The sequence below is a fragment of the Cervus elaphus genome, chromosome 29 (genome assembly GCF_910594005.1).
Source record: "Cervus elaphus chromosome 29, mCerEla1.1, whole genome shotgun sequence".
In the NCBI taxonomy this organism is placed as follows: domain Eukaryota; kingdom Metazoa; phylum Chordata; class Mammalia; order Artiodactyla; family Cervidae; genus Cervus; species Cervus elaphus.
Genome location: NC_057843.1, coordinates 48702902 through 48716920, shown reverse-complemented (window position 1 = coordinate 48716920; position 14019 = coordinate 48702902). Strand labels below are relative to the sequence as shown.

General features: G+C 36.5%; 1 protein-coding gene across 1 annotated transcript in view; it reads right to left on the bottom strand.

Moving 5' to 3' along the window:
• Window positions 1–13730, bottom strand: part of RORB (RAR related orphan receptor B) — a 63134-nt gene extending 49404 nt beyond the window's left edge. The window contains exon 1 of the mRNA XM_043891412.1: window positions 13633–13730. Coding sequence (XP_043747347.1) covers window positions 13633–13672 — 40 coding nt within the window. The 5' untranslated portion in view covers window positions 13673–13730. The remainder of the gene's footprint in view (window positions 1–13632) is intronic.
• Between the last annotated feature and the right edge of the window lie 289 nt (window positions 13731–14019).

Sequence of the window (14019 nt, the reverse complement as noted above, 5' to 3'; positions counted from 1 at the left end):
TGGGATTCTCCAGGTAAGAATACTTAAGTGGGTTGCTATTTCCTCCTCCAGGGGATCTTCCCGACTCACGGATCTAGCCTGTGTCTACTGCATCTCCTGTATGCGGCAGAGGGATTCTCTATCACTGAGGCACCTGGGAATCCCTTTTAAATAAAGGGCATCCATTTACCATTCTTTGCTTTGTTTTCCTTAACCTAGAAAATGTAACCAGGGACTAGAAGTTTTCTAGACTTTTGCTTTCATTGTTTTTTCCTTTTCGAACTTCATGTAGTGTGACTTAAAAATCTCTTGAACCTGTGGTTTCGGTTTTCTTTTTGTACTTCAAATTTTAAGTCACTGAGAATGATCACATTACCTTTTTCAATGATATTTTAAATGAGTAAAGCAAAACTGGAAGGGGTAGAGGTGATTTCATATACTAAATGGCTGGAGGTTTACTTATGAAAATGCCAACAAAGAATCTGTCCAATATTTATTGAGTATCTATATATCCACTAAAATAATAAAGGCTGTTGACATAAGATATACTAATGACACCAATTATCTAATCAATAAACCAAAATTAATACATGGAGATATCAAGGGAAAAATGATAAAGCATATGGGTACATGCTAAGTCACTTCAGTTGTGTCCGACTCTTTTGCAACCACCAGGCTCCTTTGTCCATGGGATTCTCCAGGCAAGAATACTGGAGCAAGAATACAAGAATACTGCCATGCCCTCCTCCAGGGGATCTTCCTGACCCAGTGATCAAACCAGAGTCTCTCGGTCTCCTGCATTGGCAGGCAGGTTCTTTACCACTAGCGACACCTGGGAAGCCCAAAGCATGTGAGTACTATTACTTCAATAGGACTGAAGCAATTTCACTGGAGATAAAGATATTTTGATTTTGAAAACTGTGTAGGAAGTGTGAGGCAAAAGGCATTTCTGCAAGCAGGATGGAATTAAGATGGCCCCGAATGATTGTGGCTTGTGATCACTGAGCCAAGCAACTTGGCTCTAATGGAAACTTGGGTCATAAAATTGGATAGAGGGGGTGATATCAGATTATGAAGTTCCTGGGGATCAGGCAGAAGAATTTTCTGACATCACTGGCTATAAGGAACCAAAGACGTGAATGAAGAAATGGCGAAAGTGGTGGTTTGGTTACTTTAGAAAGGTAAATTTGGCAGGCTGACCAGAAACAAATGGAAGACTAATTAAAATTCCCAACTTGGGTATCAGGAGCTGAAAGCATGAATTACCTCAGTAGCAGGATAAATGCAGAAGCAGCAGCAAATAAAGATAGCTCAATGAAAGAAGTGGGAAGATAAATGAAAGAGGTGGAAACTGATGAAGAATCAAAGGTGACTTATAGCTTCCTAGCCTTCAGTGTAGGATTAAATAGTAGACAACATAAATGGGTGGTTGATAAGGCAATTCCTTTGTGGAATATGGTAGGGCATAGGATTTCCATTTTGCATGTGTGCAATTTAGTGTCATGTCTTACAGAACCCGTATAGAACCTCTTAGAAAGATGATTTTAAGTCATCATCTTTGAGGTTATGGATGAATCCATGATATAAACTTTATTTAGAATGTAGTAGTTCCCATGTCTCTGATAGTATTCTCAGTGTTGTTAAAATTACACACACTAGGAAGATCTGCTATTCCCACTCCCAATTTAAAATAATTATGCAAAATATGCTTCAAAATACATCAATCTGCCACTTGGATGCTTTTAGGCAGTTTCTCACCCTTGAATATGCAAAACAAATATGCAATGACATAACCCTCTTTTTCTTACCACCCTACTTTAAAAAATAATGTAGCTTTAAGTATTAAAAAGTACTTAGCCCTAGGGAAGCACAGTACATTTTTTAAATTAAATATTTCACAAGAAGTTCAAATCATCTTTATAAGCAAAAAATTCAGTGTTATGTCTCTATTTTTCAGATGAGAATACTGAGGATTCAGGTCATGAATGATGCTCTTAAGATGACTTGGAAAAAAACAACTGGAAACTAGCTGATTGTCCTGATATGTCATTCAGTAACCCTTTCACTGCCTCCCACAAAGACAAAATACAAATACAATTTTGAATTCCTATATTATTCAAATGTAGCTGTTAAAGAGGTAAAAATAAAAATATCAGAAGAGGAGACAAATCCAAAGGAAAAAAACTTACTAGACTAAGTATTTCTATTTGCTTCTCTTCTTATATATGAACTAGTATTTGTTTTCAAAATTCTGTGACAGTAAAAAAATGTGAGATTTTATATCACTCTGTTCTGTTCTGTTCCCCTGGATTCCAGTCCCTAATCTGTTAATGACTGGACCAAGGGAAAAAAATTCTGATATTGTTTTCTGGTTTAGAAAGTTTAGCTGACAAACTTCATAGATTTGTGAGGATTAAATGAGTTATTTTTACCTTGTAAATAATAAAGAGCTACAAAATGTCAGTCTTCATCATCGCAATCAAAAACATCATCATTAGCTGGTATTTCTGATGCTTTTTAACAAAAAATATAAGACACATTCTTTTATTAAAAATCTTACCATTAAAAAGCCCAAATGAATGACACTATAAGTTATTTGTACTTTTTTTTTTTTGAATAACATTTCCAACTATGAATTTTTTTTCAGTGATTGCAAAACTGACTAAAAATGCCAGGTATCCATTGTACAGTTGTTAGGCTTATATGATATTAAGTCAGAGGCACTCTTTGCATAAATTACTCCCCAGGGAGTAACTTACACGTGGGGAGAATCTGCTTCAATAAGTTCTTAATTATAAAATGATCTAACTCTAAAGGAAATGAAAATAGAGGTAATTTGCCCCCTGGGGTGAGAGAAGATGTTTTGGAAAGCCACAAAGGTTATCTTACACAACTTCGGAAATACAAATGGGATAAGGAATGATTCGATAGAGCATCTGCATATTTATACATATTTATAATTCTAGCGCAACATGTAATCCTGAAGAACCATAAACAGTTCAACGGTATTTTTAAAGAGAAAGAAGTCCCTGAAAAGTGTGTTTGTGTAAGGCTGTATTTGGGAAGAGAGTTACCAGTTTGGAAAACCTATGACCATTTTTATCTACTATGGTAGAATAGATCGTCTGAGGTTTTTATAGGTGAAGGTGAATTTCAATAATTTAAAGCATGAATCCTTTTCCTTTTCTCTCGTTTAAAATACACTGCTTTGGAGCTACAGCTTCATAGTTCACACTACGTATTTTATAAAGCACATCTCCAGGGCAGGGTACTTCAGACACTAGGACAACACATCAGATCATTGCTTCAGTGTTTGCCATTTCTAAACGTCTTGCTGTTACACTTGCCATCATTTCCTGTGTGACTGTCTTGCAGTGGCTGCATATCTAATGACAAACTATTTATCATGGTTTCAAAGTGGATATCTAGCGAGGACTTGGTGGCCCGGACCTCACCAGCTGTGACAATGAAGGTGATAGAGACTGAGGAGGAAATTCATGTCCATACTTTTGCTGGATTTGAGGATTAATTCAACAGTAACTTCTAAGAGACAAATTTAGAGGAGTTGAAATGCCCTGAGAGATGGCTTGAGACATGCTCATTTATTAGGTTTTCAATTTCTTATATTGTCCTTTCACTTACATTTTTCTATTGGTAAAGCTTTGTGGAGACTAGAGTTAATTTTTATTTACCAATTAAACTTTTTTTTATAAAAATGATCCTATATCTTTTCTTTGGAAATGACATTCTTATAGTGCAAAGGAATGTCAGGGCAGATGTTAAATAATTTTATGTTTTACTTCATATTAGAATAGTTTATGATGTACAACTAACTTAATATCCCCTGAGTTGGCAGGCAAACCCTATTCAACAATTGGGTAGTAATCCAAATTTGTCTCTCTTTTTGAAGATGGCAGTTCTCACCCTGGCATACTCCTGAGGGTCCTTCCTAGGGAGCCTTACCACAACATCACTCAAAGTCACCATGCATTCTTCCTGCTTCTCAAAATGTACATATCTTTAGTTCTTCTCCTTCAGAAGCCCCTGCTGTAATACCAGGTATTAAGGTTAAATAAACTAATCCAGGCTAATGAATTAACTAGAAAAATGAATCACTTTAATCCATCAAAATACCATAACTGTTAAAAGCATCCATCAGGAATCATAGTGATAAAGGACCTTTTAGGTACCCTCTGTTTGGAGGCAACATTTTTTACTGTGTGTACTCCCGTGGCATTTCCTTTCTACCATGCCAACTCTTATACCTCAACCCAGCCATTTTTATATTCTGGGCATTTAAAATCCATTGAGGACAGAGTCCAGGTCATCCTTCTTTTTAAATATTTTCTATGGACACTGAAAGATAATTTTTCTTACTCTTTAAAGCAGTTAGTCCTAATTTTTTTTTTTTTTTCAATACAACCAACAGATTTGACACTCCCTTTAATGAAAGAGGCTTTAAGTAATACTGATTTTCTGTATTTGGGATGAGGAGAAGAAATAAAAATCTCTCAAGATTGGAGTGGGTATGTATTTTGAAAAAGGCCCCCAGGTGATTCTGATATGATAAAAGCCTCCCATTGAGAATTAAATGAATCAAATTATTAACAAGGTGTTCTTCGTAGCACATAAACCATCTGCAAAGGAAGTCAAATCTTGGGATAAGGCCAGAATCTGAGAATACTAAGGAGTGACCCGTATTTCTCTCTGTATTTTCTGGCTTTCATTTGGGGGCTATACTTACAGCATCTTTTGTTTTCTTAAGGGAAATAAGAGTCATCTACCCAGGCTATGATAACTTGCATTCCTGGACACTAGGTTTGCCTGTCAGATCCTGGTTCCCAGAATTTTACAGTTATGCTAAAATTGGACTGTGCAGGAAGAACTCTTAATGCCTGAGTGAAGCCCAATTTGCATATGTAAAAATTTCCAATAAAGATGACCATTTTGGTTAAAAATCTTTTTTGCAGATGGTCTCAGTAGCCCAAGTTGTATCTTCTACTCAAATTGTATCATTTGTGGCCAATCTGAATTAAAATCCCTGTTTGTACTCTTCTCTCTCACTGGCAGATTAAGTATTTACCTCTAATAGGTACAGAACTTTCTGCTATCAAATAGCAACAATCCGCAAAGATGAAACTGGTATTCCTGAAATCTGGTTCCACTGTAACTTTGATTTATCAGAAAACAGCCTAAAGATTGGGGTGGGATGAAAGTGTAGAAAAATGAGACCCTCTGGAAAAGAGTAAAAGCCTTTGAGTTTTTGTCTTTGCATCATGCTATGTGGTGATTTGAAGAGATTCCTGATATTAGATCAGGTTTGTGTTCTCATTTATCTCATCAGGGCACACAGCATCTTAATCCCAGCATCCTACTAAAATACCACATATAGTGCATGAAATTCAGTGTACTTGAGATCCTACTGGAATGCCCTCACACCTATCAGCATTTGAGGCCCCTTTTTCTTCTCAAGCTCTTCTCTGTATATTCTGGGTGGTGGTCTCTGTGAGCCCTCAGTTCCATTCAGTTGACAGACAGCTTCTGAATGATTTAAAGATAACATTTATTTTTATATCACTGTATTTCTCTAAACTGTATATCACTGAAGCCAGAGTTAAAAAAAAAACCTTACTATCATATGATAATGGCAAAAAGTGATTTTTTTCAAAGGCATCATTTGTAGGATTATCATGAAGGAAGTTGATTTCTCTTTTGCATTTGAACACTTATCCTTGAAGAGCTACTTGCCCTCAGACTCCCCAGAAGAGTGAAACAAGAGAGAATGAGACCAACAAAGAATGAAGAAAGAAATTAGTATTATTATTAGTAGCATTATTGATAAAAAGTTAAATATCCCCTTGGAAACAAAGCAAATCACTTTTATACGTCATAGTGGTTTCAATTAATTTCCATTAAGTACATCTTGTCCTGTCAAAGTTTTAATTATAACGAGCTAATGTGTGTGTAGGACCTGACATCATTCAGATTGAAAGGAGCTAATTGTGTCCATCTGTAAATATAAAGCTGAAGTGTCCCATGCCCACTCACAGTGGGGTCTGTAGACCACTGGAAGGACCTGGAGCATGTTAGAATTGCAGACTATCAAGACTTGCCCAGGCCAGTTGCAACAGAATTTGCTTTGTAACAAGCTTCCAGAACAGCATTCAAGTTTGAGAACAAATGTTCTATGATGTCCAGGTAACTACAGTTGTAGCTACTATGAGAACTGATAGAAATTTTAATTTCTCTGACGTTATGGGAAATTAAAAACACAGGATTCTGGGAAAGCAGCTTCTGCTATTTTCTTTTAGGCATTTCTCTTTTGTTCAAAAGGCAGTAGGACAATTGAAGGATTAGTTACAAAAAACACTGGTCATTAATTGACAAGGCAGAAGAAAGAAAAGCCAGTGTATGTGTGTTCCCAGAAACATCCTGCATTACTGTAATGAATACCCAGTGTTCCTTTTTTATTTTTTATTTTTTTTTATTATTTTTTTTTCCAGTGGGTTTTGTCATACATTGATATGAATCAGCCATGGATTTACATGTATTCCCAACCAGTGTTCCTTTTTCAGGTTCTTTTGCAGATCTAATGATTGTCCGCTGTGCCTACATCTTTTGCATATTGTAACACTTCATGGTACTGTGTTCTCCTCTTCTGCGGACTTGCTGTTAGCTGTTCTGGCTGCTAGCTCATTCTCCCGATACTCAGTTCAAAAATGTCTCGCCTGAGAAGATTAAACAACAGTTCTTCTATTTTAAAAGTTGAATCACACCAAGTTTGCTTCTTTTTTTAAAGGTAAGAGGGTCAAGCTACGTTTGATACAGAAATGAACTCATTTTAGCTACCCATGGTAATTCTGGGAATAAAACATTTGAAAAGCTGCCCCATCTCATGGAGGCAGATTGGTTAACACAGAGTTCAACAGTCATGATGGATACTCATCACCTTCCTCTCCTCTATCATAATGCTGTCTTGAGACCTGCTACTCAAAATGTGGTCCCTGACGAACAGCGATGTGGCGTTGCCTGAGTGCTTGATAGAAATGCAGGCACTTAGGTCCTACTCTAGACCAATATTATCAGAATCTGCACTGTAAAAGTATTACTGTGATGCATATGCACAGCACAGTTTGAGAAATTCTGAAAGAGAGAAAGGAAAGACATTCTACAATTGAACTCTCAGGGTGTCTGTCTCCTAAGCTCCAATTCTCTGTGAAGAGAACTTTATATAAGAAAAAAAAGGCATGTTATCTGTTTTGATAGCTGTTTTCCATTTACAAAAAGAAGAAAACAGTATTTTGCTTCAGCGAAAAAACTTGCCTCTCTTCAGTTCCTTAATTTTTTCTGAGCTCTTTTCTCTAGTCCCTGTTTAACTGAAAACTTCAATAGCAAGTTCAGGTTTATGTAGAACCACTTTCACGGATGGATGGCAAGATGGAGAAATTCCACACACCAGGTCACGTGGATGATTCAGAGTGACCAGGCAGAGTTCACTCCCTGGAGAAAAATTCAAAAAAGAGCAAAAAATTCTCCTTTCAGAAGATGAAAAAATACAACTTTTCTATGTTAAAAATCTAATTGCATTAAGAGAATGAAGAGAAGTCACAGACTGAGACAAAATACTGTAAAATACATATGTGATAAAAGACTTGTATGCACAATATTCAAAGAGCTCTTAAACCTCAAAAACCAGGCAAAAGATCAAAACTGACATCTCACCAAAGAAAGATGTTCAATATTATATGTTACTGTGTATTAGTCACTCAGCTGTGCTCTTTGCAACCTCATGGACTCTAGCCTGCTTGGCTCCTCTATGAAATTCTCCAGGCAAGAATACCGAGGTGGGTTGCCTGCCACTTTGCTACTCCTGGGGATCTTCCTGACCCAGGGATTGGACCTGGGTTTCCTGCATTGCAGGCAGGTTCTTTACCATCTGAGCCACCAGGGAAGCCCATCATATGTTATTAGGGAATTACATATTAATATTTTAATGTTAATTAGTTAATATTAACAGTGATATGCCACTACACAGTTGCTAGAATGACTGAAATCTAAAAAAAAGTGACAATACCAAATGCAGGCAAGGATGCAGAACAAAGGGAACTTGTTGCTGGTGGGAAAGCAAAATGGGACAGCCACTTTGGAAGACAGGTTGGCAGTTTTTTACACAGCCACTTGATGTTACCATATGACTTGGCAATTCCTCTGCTAGGTACTTACAAGTGAGTTGAAAACTTATGTCTACACAAAAACATGCAAATGGATGTTTATGGCAACTTTATTCATAATTACCCCAAACTGGAAACAAACAAGATATCCTTCAACAAGTGAGTGGATAAACCCACCATTGTACATCCAGACAATGAGATATTATTCAGTGCTAAAAAGAAATGGGCTATCAAGCCATGAAAAGATAAGGAGAAACCTTATATGCATATTGCTAAGTGAAAGGAAGTCTGAATAGGCTACTTACTCTATGACAGTCTGGAAAAGGCAAAACTCTAGAGACAGTAAACAAACCAACAAACAAAAAACAACAGCAGTTATCCCAGCTTTGGAAGACAAATAGGTGAAACACACAGAATTGTTAGGGTAGTGGAACTGTTCTATGTTATACTGTAGCGATGGATACATGTCTATGCATCTGTTGAAACTCACAGAAACCCACAGAACAGTACAACACTAAGAATGAACCTTAATGTAAACTATGGACATAGTTAATAACAAGTCAGTATTGGTTGACTAATTAATTGGTTCATTAATATATGACACTAATGCAAGCTATTAATAATGGAGGAAATTGTATATGAGAGGGTGGGTAGACTTCTGCTCAATTATTCTATAAATCTAAAACTGCACTAAAAATTCTAGTAAATATTAAAAATAATTGAATTACTGAAAAGTGCTTCTTTTAATGGAGGTAGTGAGAATTGTCTGAGACCGCCCAGCAAAGGCAATTCAGCAAATATTTGTTTTAGATCACAGACATGCAAACCAACTTTCTATCTTCAAAGTGAGTACAATGATTGTACAGCCGCACACAGGTCTACAAAACCTCCACACAGGGCAGACTGAGATGAATGCTTAAATAAACCTGGAGGAAGAAATACATTGGTTTCAACCAGAGAAAACTGGCAAGATTTGGCGGATGAGGTGGCTTTTGAGCCAGGTCTTAGGAAGAGAACAGGGTAGTTAATGGAGTTAAATGAAAAATAAATAGTAGCGGAATTCTTTTAGGATCATCAAATAATTATGCTTTTATCTATAGTCACATATGACTCTGGTTGAGTCATATAAATTTGCCACCTTTTTGTGCAAGGAGAGAGGCAACACTGCCAGTTCCATGTGAGTCAACCCAGTTTTACTGTTCAGTGTGCTCCAAGGTGTGGTTCCTATACTACGTTCTTTTCAAGAATATTTGAAAAGTTTCATCCTAGATACACCAGCCCAGGCTGGATGCATGAGACAAGTGCTCGGGCCTGGTGCACTGGGAAGACCCAGGGGAATCGGGTGGAGAGGGAGGTGGGAGGGGGGATCAGGATGGGGAATACGTGTAAATCTATGGCTGATTCGTATCAATGTATGACAAAAGCCACTACAATATTGTAAAGTAATTAGCCTCCAACTAATAAAAATAAATGGAAAAAAAAAAGAATATTTGAAAAGGCCAATTAAAAGGGATGTATTAGAGAAATATAAAAACAAAGCCACTAAATTATATATTTGAAGGTAAAATTTTCCTGTCAGTCCAGTGGTTAAGACTCTGAACTTCCCATGCAGGGGATGCAGGATCGACCCCTAGTCGGGGAACAAAGATCCCACATACTGTATGACACAGCCAAAAATAAAATAAATAAGTAAAAATAAAAAATACACATATATATTTGAAGGTAAGGGATTCAAATTTTGAAAAAACACTAATTAAACACACACACACAGATACAGACACTCACACACACCCAAAAAACCCCAAGCAACTGAAAGTACACGATGGGGTGGAAAGAACGTGATATTAGTTTCTCACTCTTTCCATTGATAGAAATGTTGAAGACCACTCCTTAAATTCTCAGAACTTTCTCAGAGAATTCAAAATAAGAAAAACAAGTTTCTTTCTGCATAGTGGTAAAGATTAAATCCCTTAAAGTGTTTTTAAAAAAAGACAAGGCAGGACTACAGAGGAAAAGATGAAGACAAAGTCTAAAATACAGTGATCAAAATCCAATTCAATGCCTTTGTTCTTGAAAAGAGAAAACTTTGAAATAAATGTGGCATCTCATCTTGTCTCTCATGAGATACTTGAGTGGATTATTGTCTTACATGAGGATGATATCCACATAAGACCAGAATGTTGGCATCATAGTAACATTCTTCTTACTAATGTAATAAATGCTTGATTTAATTGGCACATAATGTCCTACAATTTGCTTGGATAGTCAAAAACTGAACAGTAGTATAACTTAGCTCAGTTGGTAAAGAATCTGCCTGCAATGCAGGAGAGCTGGGTTTGGTTCCTGGGTGGGGAAGATCCCCTGGAGAAGGAAGTGGCTACCCACTCCAGTGTTCTTGCCTGGAGAATCCCATGGACAGAGGAGCCTGGCGGGCTACAGTCCATGGGGTTGCAAGAGTCAGATATGACTTAGCGACTAAAGAAAGAGAGACAGAGAGAGTTTAATTTATCCCTCTTTCATATTTACAAACACTTCCGTTTTTTTTAGATGGCTCAGTGGGTAAGGAATCTGCCTGCAGTGTAGGAGACTAGAGGGCTTGATCTTTGGGTCCGGAAGATCCTCTGGAGGAAGAAATGGCAACCCATTCCAGTATTCTTGCTTGAGAAATCCTGTGAACAGAGGAGTCTGGTGGGCTACAGTCCATAGGGTCACAAAGATTCAGGCACACCTGAGCAGCTAAACACACACACACAATCTGTTTTTCAAACACACCTTTAGCCATAGATACAGCAAATAATTACATAAACCAAGTTTAGACCATAGATGAGACATTTACACCAGTTTTGTGTGTGTTGGTGTGGGGGAGAAGAGGATGAAATGGATGAAGAACAATTACTACCAGTAGCCCCAAAGACTTTCCTTGCCATCACAGGATTGATGTAGGGGAAAATTTGCATGAATGGGCAGTCCAGCATGTCATGAGGGGTCTTTCACTTAAGGGAGGACACTTGGCCATCAGGGATTATTAATCCTATAAGAGCTAAGATTTTAGGAACTCATTTTTTGGATTAACTGCAAGAGCTTTGATTTTGTTTTTAACACAGACAATGCTACAAAAGAAAAATATATTGTGAGTTTCTGCATTGAGATTACATAAACATCATTTATGTTCTAGCAAATTTGCAATTCAGCCTGCATTGTTTCTGAATTGAATCTTAAAAAAAATTATAGAATTGAAAAGACCACCTTAATTTTTATTTCATTTCTAGACATGAGAACAAGTTCAGAGGTTTTTGGAGAAAGAAATCTTTGGGTTTAGTTCATCTTTACATAGGCAGCCTGTTTCAAAAAGGGAGACACTTAGAATGTAAAGGAATGTATTCTCATTTGTATGTAGCAAGAGGAATTATTTTAGAGGTAAAATGATAATTTAAGATGTTACTCCAGAAGCTCTCCCTTATGATTTCACCCTATTACAAATGTCACAAAGCCCCTACATCAAGGTAGGCAAAGGTTTAGCTACCCAACAAATGTAGAATTATTAGTGCCCATTCCCGCGAAGACTGAAGTGCATTTCTGCTGATACCGCACACTTTCCCTAAAGAGATTACCAGCATAATCCTAAATATTATAGGACCCAAGCTATCTTATTTTTGAGCTCATCAGATCCAGCATGCTGCACGTAATCCCTAACAGCTTTATTCAGTGTTTACGTAAGCTGGGGAAGGAGTTCTATGAACAACGATGACCAAGTAGTAAGAACAGATACAGTGATTTTCACATTCCATTTTCGCAAGTTTCTTTTGAACTGTTTTTCTACAAGCAGCAGATTCATAATCATTGCTTGATAGCTTCTAACAGCATTTCCATGGAGATGTTTATGGTTGTTCCATTTGTTAGCTGTATTCCTTATACATTAATGTCTACCAAAGGCATTCTGATGCTACCAGGTGGTCTAAATTGGTAGGAAAAAGTGGAGGTTTTCTTTAGAGGCTTGAATTATTCAAGGCAGAAATATCTATTTTGGGGAGAAATAATAGAGGAAAAAGACTGGTGAAACCAGTTGCTAAGCACAGCACCAAAATTTTCTACTGTAGTAACTGGAAAAAAACCAAAACACCCTGCAGGTTTAATCTGGAATATTCCTTTTAATTCCACTAAATTTTAAAACAAAATTAAAATATCTGGTTCTCTTTGCAAAATGTAAGGCACATTTTTTTCATATAGTTCATTTAAAAAAATGAAGTGTGTGTGTGTGTGTGTGTGTGTGTGTGTGTGTGTGTGTGTGTGTGTGTGTGAGTGCCCATACACATATAAGCTCCAAAAATTAAATTCTGTGTTCGATGTAATTTTACAATAGAGGACAAATTCATGTTGTTTTAAAACACCAAATCAAGGGAGAAAGGGACATTTATGTTTACCTGTTAGCTTCTGCTAATTGTAATTCAGACCCAAAGAGGATTAAGTACATTGATGTTAATACGTCCAGTGTTATTAATTTCTAAACAACAATAGCAACAATATCCTGAGTAAATCTGTCAGTAGGAAGGATAAATATTTGTCTAAAGACTCCAATGATGTCAGAACTACAATCTGCTTGTAATGGCTTATGTCATGAATAAAGTCCTTAAATATATATTTTGACATCAGTGAATAATTGCCTTAAAACAATATCTATTCTTTTCTAAAAATACAGGCACTAGGAAGCTTTAGTATTTTAAAAAAATGTACTTCTGAGTTAATATAATATTTTAGGCATTTTAATTTGCTTAGTAACATTTTTGAACAGTTGTTAGGTTATATTATTTGAAACAAATGATTATATCAATTTACTTCTTAATATTTCCAACTATAGTTCTAGTACTAGCAAAAAAAATGGCAATAAATCATGCATCATATTGCCCTGAAATATTTTTAAAATAAATGCACATAATCTATGTTATGAGATGATATGTGCTTAGGGAACTATGTATTAACATATGAAAAATTTAGAAGAAAAGCTCAAACATAATCCACCTGACTGCTAATAATCATTCAACCAAATAGAATTGTTTTGAAAACAGATTTCTTACATTTGAGAAAGTGCCTGCTATAATATATTGATAAACTGATTTTTTTTTAAAAATTAGAAAAGTAAAATGAACTTAACAACAGGAATGGCAAAGGGACAAAATTGTGACATGGATATTCACACTGTTAACCTCATGTTAGTGTAATGGGCCACATGAATTCAATCTTAAAACTCATGCATCCGGTTATTTGCTCTAGGATATGATAATATTTATATACAAAGATGTTCTCCAGTGTAAAATAAAGCTTAAGTCACTTGTTTATCATATGCATGCTCAAGTCAAAATATTTTACTGTTCCCACACTTAGCCATCACTTTATTTTGCTGAGAGCTTATACATGCTTACTGTCTTGGCTGAAGGATAGTTCGTACAGCTAAGCATCAGAAGAAAGAAGAAAATGCAAAACTCACCAGTGGCGTCAGCTTTGGTTTTGAGCTCGTTCTCACACATTTTGATGTCGCAATTAAAAGTCTAACAGGAAAATATTGCACTTTTCACTAGAGGTCTAACGACTGTCCCTATGTTACCCCACAACAAGAATCCCAACAGACTGCATTAATGAGATTAAATGAAAGAGGAGTTAGAGGCATCAACTGTTCCGTTTCATTAAGAGAGGGTGACGGGCTGTCCAGGCAAGGAAGGCAGGAGGGGGAACACTGGTTTTTCTTTTTTGAGACAAAAGAATTCAGCACTTGCTAGATCACAATCAAGCAGTTTAAGAACATCATTTTCTCCCACCAGAAGTGTATAGCTGCCTGCAATTTCTGCATTTCAAAATTCTCCTTTGCTTTCATCCC